Source organism: Syzygium oleosum, unplaced genomic scaffold, assembly GCF_021117445.2.
Source record: "Syzygium oleosum isolate NSW1041296 unplaced genomic scaffold, Sole_v2.1 Sole_v2.02, whole genome shotgun sequence".
NCBI lineage: Eukaryota > Viridiplantae > Streptophyta > Magnoliopsida > Myrtales > Myrtaceae > Syzygium > Syzygium oleosum.
In genome coordinates, this window is record NW_026607486.1 from 14,219,422 (window position 1) to 14,235,852 (window position 16,431).

General features: G+C 40.7%; 1 protein-coding gene and 1 pseudogene across 1 annotated transcript; one reads left to right on the forward strand and one right to left on the reverse strand.

The window, feature by feature from the left end:
* Positions 1 to 2,703: 2,703 nt before the first annotated feature.
* Positions 2,704 to 7,369, reverse strand: LOC115686878 (receptor-like protein EIX1; annotated as a pseudogene).
* A 2,165-nt stretch (positions 7,370 to 9,534) lies between these two features.
* LOC115686910 (probable potassium transporter 17) lies at positions 9,535 to 15,720 on the forward strand. Its single transcript, XM_030612332.2, has 8 exons — positions 9,535 to 9,801; positions 10,612 to 10,834; positions 11,811 to 12,053; positions 12,137 to 12,187; positions 12,329 to 12,589; positions 13,309 to 13,361; positions 13,438 to 13,807; positions 14,430 to 15,720. The coding sequence occupies exons 1-8, from the start codon at positions 9,637 to 9,639 to the stop codon at positions 15,284 to 15,286; spliced, it is 2,223 nt and encodes a 740-aa protein (XP_030468192.1). The 5' UTR covers positions 9,535 to 9,636; the 3' UTR covers positions 15,287 to 15,720.
* The last annotated feature ends 711 nt before the right edge of the window (positions 15,721 to 16,431 follow it).

The window sequence follows — 16,431 nt, forward strand, 5'->3', positions numbered from 1 at the left end:
ACTCCAAAAACTTGAATATGACTCTACTTTGGATAAAAGTCAGCGCAATTAAAGCTCACATGATTGGATTTTGTATCTCATTAAATAATAAAGTTGTCGTGAAAGGAAAAAAGAAATCCCATTATTGCTTTACTGTCAAATTCTTGCAGCCTTCAAGGAAAGGGTGTTACAATTTGATCTCCATGATACCGATCTTACCAATTTGAAAATCCTAGGAAATTGAGGTGGCAGAGTGCGGCCAATGCTGCCAACACGACATGTAGATTTACTGTCCTTCATTAATTGCTGTATGATATGACAGCCTTATGACAGCACTTATGTACATAACCAGTCAGGGCCAGCTTCGATTGGCCCAGGCCTACATGTTGGGTCCATGCATGTCACTTAAGCACATAGAAATCGAAAATATTAATGTGGGTTCTGCTTATGATCTTGGATTCTGTAAAGTTACGTGGTTAAGTTGTAAGTGCTTGATTTGAATGAGATGGATCTTATATTCAATATTTTATGGTTTTTCATTCTGAATAACATTGGAACCCAAACTCGTCACCGTGATGCATGCTTGATACAGATGAACAATAGCAAATATTTCTGACTTTGTATGTCACATGCTGAATTTTGAAGGGAGTTTGAAGAAAAGATTGCATGTTATAAATATATCAGTGGCACACTTGAGATTGAGACATAATTTTTACATTAGTACTAGTAAGAGAGCACGAGCATATTTGTGTAAGACCAAGCGACGAGAGTTGATTGACTCTCGTGAGGGCCACTCGACACACCATGCAATGGTACTCCATCGCCGGCTCTTGGTGAGGGCTCAACAGCGAAGCTGGGGCGGCCCATACCGCCCTTCTCTGAAAATTGTGCAATATGCATCCTTTTTTTTTTTTCACGTTCTGTCCTTTTTTTCCTCCTGTTTTTGCTTTTATTATTTTTTTCAAGTTTTAATGATGTGGGAAATGGTGCGTGCAGCCGCAGCAGCAAATGCGAGTCACATGCATGGCTGACTTGGGTTGTCGTATCAAATGCCAATCGGATCAATTGTTTGAAGGATTAAATTGATTTCATTAAAAGAGCACAAGGACTAATTTGGCCACAACAAAATTCAACAACCAAATTGAGCATTGAATAAGAGTATAAGAACAATTTTTGACAATGTCCTCAAATTAAACTGATGGAATTAGTTCTAGGAAAAGAGCGAACCCATGTATATATTCGTATAAGAGAAAAAAGAAAAAAAAAAGATTGTTTTAAATACGTGGGGAGGAAATAAATGCATGAACCAGTTTAGGAAATAAATTTAAAATGTAGTAAACTTCCTTGTTTACATATCAGTATCATTTGTCTCAGCATAAGGCGCGGGCTCTAATGAAAGTTTAGATAAAAGCGTGAGCCTTTTAAGGCTAAAATGTTTGCTGTTGTAACTACTAAATAATCTAATAAACGTGGGAAATGGACTCGATTAACAGTTGGTACTTTCCTAGAATAGTTATTAAATTGCACAATTAGGTAAGCTGTGCAAATAAATGTTGGTAAATTATTTGAACAATTGGAGTTTGGAAATAATTAAATGATCCGTAATTATGACTCAAACAAAAGTTGGTAATTTCCTATAAGACTAGTAAAATTAATATCTTCCTAACTTTAACAGATAAACTTTGTAAAGTATTGGAAGTTAGGTAATCGCAAGCAATCAGATAACATTTGTAAAATGATTTAAACAAGGGTTGGTAATTTCCTGGAAGAGTTAATAAATTTAATAGTTCCAATGCTCCAAAAATATATATTGGTAAATTATTAATACCGTTGTCAGTTTTGAAACAATTAACAAATTTTGGTAATTTACTCAAATAAGAGTTAGTAAAGTTAAAATTAGTTGGTAACTTAACCCGCAAAAGCTTGGTACTTCACCCAAATCAAGATGGTACTTTTGGATAATAGTTAGTAATTTGAAACTTCGATGACAAATATTAGTAAAATACTGGAGCAATCAGCAATTTTGAAACAATGTGATAAATGTTGATAAGTGGACTCAAATAAGAGCTGGTAATTTTCTATAAAAAGTTGGTAACGTTCACACATCGGTAAATTATGTAAATAATGTTAGTAAATTATTGAAATAAGCAATTTAAGACAATCTAATAACTGTTGGTACTTTTGTAAAAGTGTTAGTAACTTACTAACATTTTTTCAATTGAACAAGTTGCCGATCAAAATTTTATTGCTAACGTGTTTGGCTAGTTATCATGCTTTTCACATGTTACAGGCATGAAACATTTTTCCAATTTTTACTCTACCAGAACGGTAGACTCATCTGACTTTGGCTTACATAGTCGCGCTCATTTTACATATAACATATACATTTTCTTGGACAAAAGCAAGAGATTTTTTTTTATAACCAAATGGAAAGAAAGAGAGAAATGTTGGAGAATAATGAGCCCAACATCTTTATTACCGGAAACTTCAATAGCAATCTTCCATCGTGAAGAAAGGACCTATTAGTTTCCTAGCAGTTGCAGGGACGCATGTCTCCGGAATTGGATAAGTTCTGTTCTTCATGGAGGGTGTTACCTGCTGCTCACAATGTGAGGAGAAATGCTAGAAACAATTAGCAACATCTATCGACAAATTAAATGAGTATGAGGAAAAGAAAATATAAATCATGAGAGAGGGAGATGATTTTGCTTACTAAATAAGCTCTTATTTGCGTAGTTGGAATTGAAAAGATCTCTTGAACCAAAGAATGGTAATCATCCTCATGATTGACAATTTTTCAATAATCCTATCCACTGTCCGAAAATAGGAAATCCTACAAGATTGCTTGAAAAGTAGTATGCCACAAAATCCCAAGAATGCCACTGCAAATCCCGGTCCCAATCCTGAGTAAAACCAAAGAACAACATAATCTCCTTCATTAGACTTATCTTCACTCGAATTGTGACCATCTCGTCTGTCCTTATCATTTTGCTCATCTCCAGGACAAACTTTCAAAAGAGGAGCTCCGCAAAGCCCAGCGTTGCCGCGATAAACGGATTGATCATCCAGAGTGCTTAGATGATTGCCCGACGGAACACGACCAGATAAATTGTTGAAAGAAAGATCCAAATGACTTAGAAAGTCTAAATTTGATATACCAGGAGGGATTTCACCTGATAGCTTGTTACTGGATAAATCGAGTGATTCTAAATGTCTCCAGTTGCCAATATATGAAGGGATTTTTCCAATCAACATATTTTGAGAGAGGTTCAAATTCTGAAGTTGAGCAAGCCCAGTTAGGGCCTGTTTGGTTCAGCATTTCAAAGCTGCTTTGGAGCTCTAAAGGTCCTTGGGCAAATGCAAAGTTGTTTGGTAATTTTTTTTGCAAGCTTTGAGGAGATGCAATTGCATCTCCAAAGCTCCCCAAGGGCCTTTGGCTGAATGCACCTCCTGAGGTCCCTTGGGGAAATTGCATTTTCGGAATGCAAGTGGCACTGTTCATTTCGCTACTGTTCATCGCGCCCAAGGAGTCACACCGGAGGCCGCCTGAGGGGTCCGGCGACCGCCGCTCGGGGTCGGGCGACCTCGGGCGGTGGTCGCCGGAGGTCGGCCGACCCCAGCGGCGTGTCGGGACCCTCAGCGGCGGCGGGTCGCGCGACCCGGATCCGGGTCGCGCGACTCGAGCACCGCCCGAGGTCGGCGGATCCAGCGGCGGTCGCCGGGTCGCGACCCCCGGCGGCGGTAGCCGGAGGTCGCCCGACCCCAGGTGGCGTCGCCGAGGTCGCTCGACCCGGCGACCACCGCCTGGGTCGCCCGGCCTCAGCGGCGCTGGGTCGCGACCCAGATCTGGATCGCGCGACCCAAGCGCTGCGTGGAGTCCGGGCGACCCCGAGCGGTGGTCGCCGAGAGTCGACGAGCCCCCGGGCGGTGGTCGCCTGGAGGTCGGCCGACCTCAGGCGAGGCTGGCGGCGGCCAGATCTGGCCGCCGGAGGTTGGCCGGCGGCCGTTTTGGCCTGCCGGACAGTCGCCGGACAGTCGCCGGCGGTGCTGGTTCAGGCCAAAAAAATTTTTTAAAAAAATATTAGCAAAAGTCCTTTACAAAATTAAGATTTTACCAAACGGTATTTAGACCAAAGTTATTTTCAGATGTGATTTTAAAAGACACGTTACCAAACACTACTTGCATTTCGGAAAACCCCTTTAACTCAAAGGTATTTGCATTTTGCCAAATGCATTCCCCCAAAGCCGAACCAAACAGGCCCTTAGCCCTTCCGGTATTTGTCCGTCTAACATGTTGCTTGAGAGGTCAATGGAAAATAAGTACGGAAGTGTGTTGGTGAATTCTAGGCTTATTCCTTTTATATTAACCATTAAAGGAAACCCCGACGTGGACATGGTATTCGAAGTGGAATTGGCCCACATCCGCGAGAAGTTGTTGAAGCAACGAGGAATCCCTCCGGAGAGTTTGTTATTCGCTAGGCTTAAATACTGGAGATTAGCAAGATGGCACAGCGGCAAAGGAATGTCCCCGGTGAAGTAATTTCTCTCAAGATCGATTATCACAAATGATTGAGAGTGTCGTCCAAATGGAGGTATTCTACCAGTGAATCGATTATCACTGAGATCGATGATATAAAAATCTAGCTTTAGGAAACATTTCGAAAGCACTCCGTTCAAACCATTTCCATGTAGGCCTAGAAATCCTAATTGTTCCAAATGGCATAAAGAGTCTGGAACCTGACCATTTAACTTGTTGTCTCCCAATGAAACCCATTCCAAATATGCTTGTGACTTCCTCCAACATCGTGGAAGTCTCCCAGAGAGTTGGTTCTTAGAGAGATCAAGAATATACAATTCATCTGACATGCATAATGAACTTGGAATGCTACCGCTGAGGTTATTTGCAGAAAGTGACACTCTCTTTAATTGTGGCATCTTTTTTCCAATAATTCCGGATATGTTGCCTCTGAGCATATTGCGCGAGAGATCCAAATTTTCAATGTTAGATAAAACGTCAGGAAGCCAATGGGGAACTTCATCTGAGATGCTAGCATTTGACATTTTCAACCCCGTAATGTCCCTCTGTGATCGAAGCCAGTTCGGGAATTCCGGTCCCACTTTGCAACTTGACATGTCAACATTTTGAATTTGGAAAGGAGGAACTCAAGATGCGCTAATATTTATTACAAGCTCGTTCAAAGCAATGGACAGTAGAGTCAAGCTTGTGAGATTTGCAAAGTGAAGTTCGCTGACAATTCCATCCAATTGATTATTAGTAATGTCTATCGACTCTAGATTGGATAGTTGCCCAATACTTTTTGGAAGATTCCCGCTCAATTTGTTAGAAGAGAGGTCCAACATTCTCAAAGATGACAGTTGATCGACAGTAGCGGGAATAGAACCTGAAATCGAGTTCAATGAAAGATCGAGGGTTTCGAGATCTTTGAAATTCCCAAATTGATTGGGTAGGTGGCCACTGAAATTGTTACTTGAAGCTGCAATAATCTTCAGGTTACTTTGTCCACACATCAAAGCACCATCTTTGGTGTCGGAAATCTCCCCACTAAATTGGTTATAACTCAAGCTTAGTTCTTGCAAATTGCAGAAAATGCTCAAGTTTTTCAAAAGTTCACCTTCCAGCCCAAAATTTAAATAGACATCAAGGAACCTAAGCCGACTATTTTCAAGGATGACTGTGGGGAATATGCCCTGGAGATTATTATAACTTAAATCAAGATGTTCGAGTTTGCTGAAGTTTCGAAACCAAGGAGGAATAGATGAATTCATGAAGTTGTAACTCAGATCAAGGAATCTAAGAGAAGTGAAATTGACACATACAGAGGTTGAAGCATCTTCCAAACCACATCCACTCAATATTAAAAACTCTAGGGAGGAAAGCATGTTGATAGGACTTAACCATTCTTTGGGGTTAAGAAGGCGGACATTAGACAGATCCAAGTACTTCAAGTTAGAGAATGTCGATAGCCATAGGAGGTTCTCTGTTTGTAAAGACAATCCACTCCACTCCTTAAGATCCAAGTACCGTAAGTTGGAAAGGTTACTAAGTTGATTGGAAATATCACCATGGAAGCCCGCGGATGAGAGGTTGAGATACTCAAGTTTTTGAAGAGAAGGTAAGAACCCTGGGATTTTTTGGGTTGAAAAACTGTTGAAGCTGAGATCTAGATACTTCAAATGCTTCAGTTCATTTAGAGCGAGATGTATCTTACCTCCCAGGCTGCAATTCTCTAAGCCATCACAAGGATTACGAAGATCGAGCTTCGACACGTGACCAGTCTTCTTGCTGCATTCAACTCCTTCCCACTCGCAACAACCCTCACCGGTCCACGACCACAGACGTCTTGAAGGATCCGTGAGATGCTGCTTGATCTTCAAAAGAGCTTCCCTCTCAATGCCAATGCAGCTTCCATTTGTTAAGGCTTTGGAATGACTGAATTCCAAGGCTTGAATGACAAAGAGTGCACACGAGGCTGAGCCTCGCCAGCGGCCGGCGGGGCCGTCCTCGCCGGCCCCCGCCTCTGGCCGGTCGCCGGACCGGCGACCGGCCAGAGGTTGAAGGTGAAACAAAAAAAAAAGAAAAGGAAAGGAAAATGAAAAGAAAAGAAAAAATAAAAAAAATCGAAAAAATAAAAAATAAAATTAAAAAATTGGACGAAAAGTTAATGGGGTAGATTTGGGACAAAAGTGAAAGTTTGTGGTTTTTTATGAGACAAAAAAAAGTTTGAGATATAATTGGGATAAAGGCTAAAGTTGAGGGTTTTTTAGAGAATTAGGTCCAAGATAATTGGGGAAGTTGTCAGAAGGGACTCTGTGAAGCATGTGCAGGCATTCACGTTTTGGAAATTGTAAAAGACTAAAAGCGATAGAATCCAAGATGACTAGTGTTGGACACGCAATGCAAGGAGTTTCATGGATCAAAGTCCTTTTCTCCGATAGCTGGCCCCCCAAAGCGACTCAAAAATTCCAAGTCGTGCCATGCAAGACCCGTCAAAAGGTCAAGGCATCACACGATATGTGGAGCTTGTGCGAGAAAACCTTTTTCAGGTAGGGACCTCATAAATTGCTCTCGAGGTCTTTCTTTATACTAATGACAAAAGAGTGCACACCATGCGCGTGAAAAAAGAACAAAACTTAAATCATGTAAAGAAGGTACTATATTTACGGTTTTGAGTAACTTTAGAACATAAATTCACATTATCATCAAATGCACAACGTTAATTAAATTCAAATTTTGAATGTGGAGACTACGTAGATTGCACGTAAATTACCTTGATATTTTCAATTCAAGGTTTTCGCTGATAATGTAAAATTACTTATTACAATAGTCATCTGTGGAGGATGAAACGAGCTTCGTTTTGATGGGTCCCATGTCCCGAACGGAGATGGTTGCTACAAATGAAGCCCCTTGGAATTTGGGTGTCCTCTGCCGGTCCCGTGGTCGGGAAAAATCCAGACTGTGTATAGCGACATTTTTTAGGGTTTTGAGGTCTTAAGGTTGAAATTTGGAAAAAATCATAAACTACAAAGCTGTAGAGGACTTTCGTAGCTTCAATTTGGTGGGCGATCGTTAAATTCCGGACGTTGTTTGGTTGGTCATTTGGGTCTTGAATATACCGTTTTTCGTATGGGCCCAGTCTCAGGGCCTGAGCGAACTTTTGGGCTAGATTGCCAACTCTGTATTTTTGTGGGCCGAATTGGAAAAAGTCATAAACTACGGAGTTTTGCTAGACTTCCAGGGGCTTTCTAACCACGAGTGTTTCGTCTCGATCGGGGTTCACGAAAAATCACTAACCAAAACACCTGTGACAAACGGAGGGTAAAATCCCAAACTGGTATACCGTGTCATCCATATCAGTAATTTGACGGTAAAATTTAACAGAAACTAATGGTGAGTAAATTTGTCATTATCATCCAGTTTGGGATATTGGGTGGTCAAGAAAATTAATTTGTGGTAAATTTATCACAGTTATATCAGTTTAGGGTTCACCTCAGATTTGGACTCCATTGAAGAAGGGTGTTCTGAAATTAAACATGGACGGATCGATCGAGGAAGGTGCAACGAACGGAGCAGTAGCTTGCTTGTGCCAAGATTATACTGGAAGCGTCGTGGATGGCTGCATGGGATCTACGAAAGTAGCCGCTGCGTCTCTCAAGCTGAAGCCCCTTGCCTCTCAACGAAGCCCCCCGTATTCCTGCTCTAGAGGAGACACGAAGAAATCTTTAGTTGAAACGGACTGTACTGGTCTATTGAGGGCTTTGGTGTGCATAGATCAAGTTCCCTCGGAAGTGCATTCGCTTATCAGAGAAACCTGTGAAGCCAACAAAGCTGCTGACTGGTTTTATCTCCCACGAATGAGATTGGCTTTCTAACCCGCCAGAAGACTCGTGGGCACTTCTTTGTAACGAGGCTCCTTTTAACGGGCCCTTTTGGTATTTCGTCAGTATGTAATGTGGTTTATAAACTTTTAATTTGTTCAATATGGTTCCTGAATTTTAGTCAAATGTGCAATGCCGTGTCTGAACTTTTGATTTGTGTAATGTCGTCCCTAAACTTTTGGTACATATTCAATTTAGCCATTTAACTATACGAAAATGTTAAATGTAGTTCTTGAATTTTGAACATTTTCACGTAATTCAGGAACCACAATAAACAAATTAAAAGTTCATGGACCATAATGAATACTAGGCTAAAATTCAGGGAATGAGGAATCACATTATAAATTGGATCAAAGTTCAATGACTGTTCGTGTCATGATCCCTCCGATAAACCTTTTGATTTATTTTGACGAGTCTTCTTGCTGAGGTCACGATACCTTTGAAGTCCTAAACAACGTGGGCTCGCGCTGGTAGATGCTGTGAATCTTCTTCCAAAAGAAGAATTTCGAGTCACATTGGACAAGTAGGAAGCTTCCTTTAATTTTAAATGCCCCCGCTCTCTTACTAAAAGGAGCTTTTGGAGGGGGTAAAAAAGAAAAGGCTTTACCTAGAAAATCTTGTATTTTCATTTATTTTCAAGTCAAAAAAAAAAAAAAAAACAGAAACAAAGTCCGCATTTAAGTTTGCAACCTTTTGATATAAGTTTTTATCACTTTATTATTTTGTTTTTCTTTTTTCAAATTCCCGGAACTCCGAGTTCCGTGATTACTCTTTTCAAGCAAATCCAAACGGAAGGCCGCGTACTTTGAATTTACGATACAACTCGAAAGTTCCCCGAGATAGGTTTTCGAGGCAATTGTTCTTCGATTTACGCTCGGACATTACAAAAAATCATATAATGAGCGCCCTGTGTAGTAAATGAAGTGATTATACTGAGCAAGTGCGATCCAATTGTAAGCACGATTGCAACCCCTCGTTCAGGCAGGCGCGCGACACAGGGTTCGATTGCAAGTTCCCATTGGGAAATCACTGTTTAGGACATCGGCTCGCGCACGTGGTGTATTCCGAGGTTCACACGCGGCATTGCATGGAAAACATACGACATTGACATGAACCGTACAATGTTGTAAGAGCCGAAAGGGGCCAAAAGGCCAAAGAGTCGTCTCAAAAAAAAAAAAAACACTCTCTCTCGCGTTCACGGGTCGAGTGACGAGAAAGCGAGTGCTGCTAGCTGGGGTGGGCGCGTGCGCGGGCGTGGCGATGCCCCCGAATCGACCGGTCGGGCTGCCCGCGGCGGAGGTGGCGGCGGCGACGGCGGCTCTGTCGGAGATCGTGGTTGATTCCGATCGCAGCAACGGCCGCCGCCACCACCACCATCACCTCCTTCACTCTGGCGACCCGCTGAGTCATCATCGTCTGAACAAGGTACGGTGTGTTTGCACGGACGCTGTTCTTGAACATGGGTGTCCTTGCCCTGTCTTGTCTGCGTGGAAAAATAGAGAAAGCTCGAGTTTTTTCGGATTCTAAGTTGTGACCGCCGTGGAGAAAAGAGGAGGTCTTTGCGATTTTTCCTCGTTCATTGTCGATCGTGAATGCTTTGGTTTCCGCAAGTCTGGTTGTTTGGGTGGGACTGAGTTTCGTTTTGTTCTCATAGTTATCATAATTTCCGAAGACGTGTTCACAAAGAATAATGCATATTAGTTTTTTTTTTGGGTAAAAAATAATGCATATTAGTTGAATGGTTAAAAAAGGGGAAGTTTTTTACTGTTTATCGAGGCAACTGTTTGTTCTGAGAGAATGCATTATATACGCCAAGCATATGTGTTAGCAATTTTCCTCTTGCGAAAGCCGGGCATTGCATGTGGATGTGCACATCAAAGAGACTCCGAGCAGAACCTCATAACCTAAGAAATACAAGCAGAATAACCAGATCAGAGAATGTTGAGAAACCGAAACTCGGACTTCAAGCTCAGATATCATGTTGAAACAACTGTTTGTGCGGAAAATGTCACTTGGTCGTGTATCCATCATGACTTTGTTTGCTATGTAACAGCAAATAAGCATGTAACCATGTCTTTGGCCACGAATGTTGCTGCGATTGAACCTTGTTTACTGGTTTCCTTCCTGATTTTCATCTTTCATACATTTTGGAATTTGTTATTGTACTATTTGAATTATACCTTAACAATTTACGGATCAGTCGGATGTTCTGAGTAAAGAAAGTGTTTGAAACAGGGGAAGGGAAGGAGGGCTACTCTGATACTTGCCTACAAGACACTTGGGGTCGTGTTTGGAGGCCTAGTAACATCTCCCCTATATGTATACCCATCAATGCCACTAAAGTCTCCAACAGAAGAAGACTACTTAGGGATCTACAGTATCATGTTTTGGACGCTCACCCTCATTGGTGTTGTAAAGTACGCCGGAATAGCTCTCAAAGCTGATGATCAGGGCGAAGGTCAATACGAGACCCTAATAAAGTTTTTTATTTAGTTTGGTTTGTATTATATTCATTCCATACAGTTGCTTTGCTAATTCTACTGGTTCCCACATACTCTAGTCCACTCTGTAGCTCCTCCTACACACACCGTTGCACATTATTCTACATTTCTAAAATCAGTCTAGTAAAAAAAAGTGGTATTCAGAGTTCTGCACACAGCTGTTGCCTCAAAATTTTAAAATTGGTGATGTGAACTGCGAAGGCTCGAAAGCTCTTTTGGAGTAGTTCTCTCTCTTGAAGAGCAAGATCTGTACAGTAGTCGCTCTTTGTTTTTTGAGAGAGCCAGGTAAAGTATTTGGAGTCTTCTCTTTCATGGTTCTACTCTAGTTTTTGCTGAAAAGTACACTACCAAAGAGAGAATTACAACTCCAGCTGAATGAACGAGAAAATGGGGGCAGGAGTGACACCTAAAGGAAGGTCTTTTGAAATTGAAAATAGTAAAATAATTTAGAAATTCTATGACCTGCAAAACGGTTATGTCCATTAGAAGTGGACCTTACGGTTTCCTGGAGCATCGTGGTTTAAGTCGTTAACGATGCTGAGTAGTTCAGAGCCACTCCATGAGTCAGACATCTATTGTTTGGGAACATATTGGATCTTTCTCTTGGTGGCACATTAAACAATGGAGATCCTTTTTGATGAAGAGTGTCTATTATTGTCATTTTGAAAGTATTTTATTGCAAATTTATGAAGTTGTCCGACACTTGGGAAACACTGCTGGAATGTCATTTCAAAACTTTTTAATGTTTTAGAAGCAAGTATACTCTAGAGATTAAGTTAACCGTCAACAAGCTAGGAGGGGTCTGATGTTGTTCAGTTCTCCTTCTTCAATTTGGTCTTTTGGCCTTTCTGATGGTTTTTTGGAAATTAAAATTGACTCTCTCATAACATGAGCTGCTATATTTTTGAATGATGAAGACAACTGCTATTGCAGGTGGGACATTTGCATTGTACTCGTTGCTATGTAGGAAAGTGAATGTTGGCATCCTCCATTCCAAACGTGTAGAATCAAACTCTGGTGTTTCACGGCATGGCTTGCCTGAGGGTACTGAAAAGCAAAGTAGGCTTGCAAAATTCTTTGAACAGAGCATAGTTGCGAGGAGGGTACTACTTTTTATTGCTATGTTGGGGATGTGTATGCTAATCGGCGATGGTATTCTTACCCCTGCAATTTCAGGTTAGTCACCATGCCATTTTTCCCCCTTTGCTGGGATTTTTGTTTGGGGTTTCGAGTTTTTGACTTATCATATTTGTTGATAGTGTTATCGGCAATGGATGGAGTGAGAGCACCTTTTCCTTCTGTCACCAAATGTAAGAATCAACAACTATTCATGTTATTTTACTTTTTCAAGGTGGGAAATTGTTAAGCTCATCAGTTCCCCGTTAAGTTTGATGTGAATAAAAAAAGAATCCGGCCTTCGTAGGGTTTACACATGTTCACGTTTTTTTCAGCTTTGGTGGAAGCACTCTCTGCGATAGTTCTTATCGTTCTGTTCCTACTGCAAAAGTTTGGTACATCTAAAGTGAGTTTCCTCTTTTCTCCCATCATGGGAGCATGGACGTTGACCACTCCACTTGTAGGAATTTACAGCATCATAAAGCATTATCCGAGCATATTCAAGGCCTTGTCACCACACTACATTGTCCATTTCTTCTGGAGAAATGGCAAGGAAGGTTGGCTATTACTTGGTGGAACTGTGCTTTGTATTACAGGTGAGCTTGCTGTTATTTCACATTACACGAGCTCCAAGACTGACAGGATCGCATTCTTATGACTTGAATAGAAGTATGGATACTTTTTCATTTGAACTGTTGTACATGGTAAGTATAGGAGTCATTATGGAAATTTAGACTGATTTTTATGGGTACTTCCAGGTTGTCAGGTTTTGTGAAGGCGTTTCTGTAATTCTTATGATTTTGTCAGGTTTTGCTGCTGTATTTTAAATGTCCATTGGTCAGATGTATTACAAACAAATGTGCTTCAAGCTTCACAGAATAATTCCTGAATCATTTGCTTGTTCCTGCAATTTACTTTGAGCTATAAACTTTGATAGGCAAAAGGAGTTTTACCGATACATTGCCCTGATGGATTACTTATCAGTATCTGGAGTATCCTTAGTCTTTACCGTTTAAATTTTGCCACAGTTTTGTATTATGTACAAGGATGAATTATGTCATGACACAATCTGAAATACCTATTCCAGTTTGTGTTCCAGTAGTTAGAGTCCAAATTTGCTCTCTCTCTCTCTCTCTCTCTCTCTCCAGTTAAGCGACTGATTGGACAGGACCATAGTGGATTCAAACCTGCTCTCAGTACTCACTGATGTCTAATGATGAACTAAGCTTGTGTTGCAGATGTGCATTAAAATAAACCTGCTCTTCTGACAATGGTAAACATGGTACATTCATGTGACTCTCTTTTATAATATCAGGTTCAGAAGCTCTGTTTGCTGATCTTGGTCATTTCAATCGGACTTCTATCCAGGTGAACCTTCCTCTCCCAAGCTCTTTGTGTTGATTCCTTTCCAACATATCAGTCTAATGCCACTTTTCCTTGACAGATAGCATTTCTATGTACGATATATCCATCACTGGTACTAACATATGCCGGCCAGACTGCGTACTTAATTCGTCATCCTAATGATCATGATGATGGGTTTTACAAGTTCATTCCAGGATCTATATACTGGCCAATGTTTGTCGTTGCCACACTTGCAGCAATTGTTGCAAGCCAGTCGTTAATATCAGCTACCTTTTCTGTAATTAAGCAATCTGTAGTACTTGATTATTTTCCTCGAGTTAAGGTGGTTCATACTTCCCCCGACAAAGAAGGCGAAGTTTACTCTCCAGAAATTAATTACATCCTCATGATCCTCTGTGTTGCCGTCATTCTTATTTTTGGAGATGGAAAAGATATTGGCAATGCTTTTGGTGGGTATATGATATCCTGAATTCTATATCATAGAGCAACTATTTTAGTATGCCATTGCTGCATTAATTTCATCTTCTTTTCCCCGAAAATCTCTGCATGTGACCACCGGAATAATGAAGATAAATTGTGAGGGTCTGCTTGGAGTTTTGCTTTTCAACTTTTTGCTTTTAGCTTTTGAGATTTGAGATTTATTTCGTACTAAATACCTCAATTGTTTAAACATATATACTTATGGACATTTAAGGTCACCAAAGGTAGTATGCAATTTTTTGAGAATCTGTCAAATAAAAAATAAAAGATTTTAGTTTTGGTGGGAAATTTATATTAGTACTTTCTACTTAAGAAAAGCTCAAAAAAGGTGCCCGGATACTTCTAATCTTTCTATAAAGGTTTTGAAGGCACGACGCCGAATATAAAATATGCTTAAGTGAGTTGCAATAGCGTCCTGAATGAAATCTCTTTACACTGTTAACCGAATCAAGCATTCATGATCTCTTTATTGAAAGTAAGTGTTGGCACTCTGTGAAAAAGTTGATCATAGTTTTAATGATATTGTTTTTCTTTGGGTACATTTGATAATCATATGGAAAGACTTTACTAACAACTAAGCATCTCTTGCAGGTGTTGTTGTCAGTCTAGTCATGCTCATCACCACAATACTCTTAACCCTGGTTATGATCATGATTTGGAGAACTCCCATCGTGCTGGTTGCGCTTTATGTCTGTGTATTCTTTGTGATGGAAGGTGTCTATGTCAGCGCTGTTTTCACAAAAATTCCTGAGGGTGGATGGATTCCTTTTGCCATATCTATTATTCTCGCCTTTATAATGTTTGGTTGGTTCTATGGAAGGCAGAGAAAGATGGAGTATGAGCTGACACATAAGATAAACCTTGACAGGCTTGAGATATTACTGTCTGAGCCTGGTATACAAAGGGTTTCTGGATTATGCTTCTTTTACACCAATATTCAAGACGGGCTTACTCCCATTCTTGGTCATTACATAAAGAACATGAGATCTTTCCACAAAGTCACTGTTTTCACTACTCTTAGATACTTATTGGTTCCAAAAGTCGCTCCGCATGAGAGAATCGTTGTAAATAAACTGGGCCTCAAAGGAGTCTATGGATGTGTGATTCAGTATGGATATGCAGATTCACTTAATCATGAAGGAGACGACTTGGTCACTCAAGTTACCAATGCGCTGATTGCGCACATACGGACCTGCTCGAGTTTCTCATCGCCTGGCTCGCCAGAGGAAGCGCATCAAGAAGTTGCTTATATAGAAGAGGCGAAGCTTGCCGGTGTTGTACACATACGAGGGAAGACTAGGTTTTACATAAGCAATAGTTGTGGCTGGTTCGATAAGATTCTGCTTGGCTTCTATGAAGTCTTGCACAGTAATTGCCGGTCCGCATTTCCTGCTTTAGGGGTGCCATTGCCACAGCGTATTGAGGTTGGAATGCTTTACGAGGCGTGAGAGTTGATGCGTCATTGCTAGTAGTTATGTATCCAACTTGGTCATTGACGTAAAGTTCTGTCAGATATGGACGGCTTCTGGTTCAGGGAACTTCCAATTGGAGGGAGAAGACGTGGTACTTAACGTGGAGTTCTGTTAGATAAAGTTATGACTACTGACGTATAAGTTTTTATCTACTTACATATACAATACGTCTCAAGTCTCTGTCTCCGTGTTCTGCTCTTATGATGATCAAACAGTTTGTGTAGTCTAGTGCTGTACAGTTTGTACGTGGAGGGTCTAATGAAGTTGGAACTTCTTGTTGATGGCATTTTGGTTTTGGAATGGGAAATGGTGGTGACAATAAATGGATATGGAGGAAGTCCTGCATTAATGTACTCAAATCTACGTATTGGCCCTCATCTACATGTTATTTTTCTATGTTGCTGATCTTCTATGATCTACTGATCTCATCACTTTCGATCTTGTTAAGTTGGTGCTTCATTTAGGGGTTGAATCAGCCAAATTAATTGCATAAATTGGAAAAAACAGCTGTCACAAATGGATGTTGAAAGCTTCAATCTTTGTTTTTTCTCAAATAAAGGTTAAACCTCTTTTTCTAATTGAGATGTCACAATCTGGGGATCGTAAATCGTTTGTTCATCAGGATGCTGTTAATATGTTACGTGGTGGAGCATATTACCAATTGGTAGAGTGTACGTGAATTCTACTGGTTAACACTGGCGTTGTTATAAACATGTCGGGCAAGTCTCAAAAGTTACTTTGACTAGAGTTGATCAATAGACGGGTGTATCAGATATCGGGCGTAAAAGTCCGTTTCTAAGCTCCCCTATGACATAAAGAATATCAAATTTTCTTCGTTAAAAAAAAAACGTTTTTAAGGAGCACCAAATCAGGGCTCGGAGCGAAAGAATGAATATATCTGCTCAGACCCACGCGAAAGTGCCTCAGGTTCAACTACTATTGATGATTGAGTACATTCGCTTATAATTATATCACAAACAGAAGCTTAGTATATATGCAGATACTACAGTTGTGTTATCTTCACTCACGACACAGTATCTTGTGCGTCGCCTTGAAGCACCTACAGTTGAATCAACAATGTGATGCTATCCGGTGCCAACCAGGGTTGAGAGATCTTTTGT

What these genes read in the sequence shown, in the direction of transcription:
- LOC115686910 (XM_030612332.2), top strand. Translation starts at nt 9,637, where the DNA reads ATGCCCCCGAATCGACCGGTCGGGCTGCCCGCGGCGGAGGTGGCGGCG. An exon ending in GTCATCATCGTCTGAACAAG is followed by an intron (nt 9,802 to 10,611) that starts GTACGGTGTGTT and finishes TGTTTGAAACAG; the next exon opens with GGGAAGGGAAGGAGGGCTAC. An exon ending in TTTTCCTTCTGTCACCAAAT is followed by an intron (nt 12,188 to 12,328) that starts GTAAGAATCAAC and finishes CGTTTTTTTCAG; the next exon opens with CTTTGGTGGAAGCACTCTCT.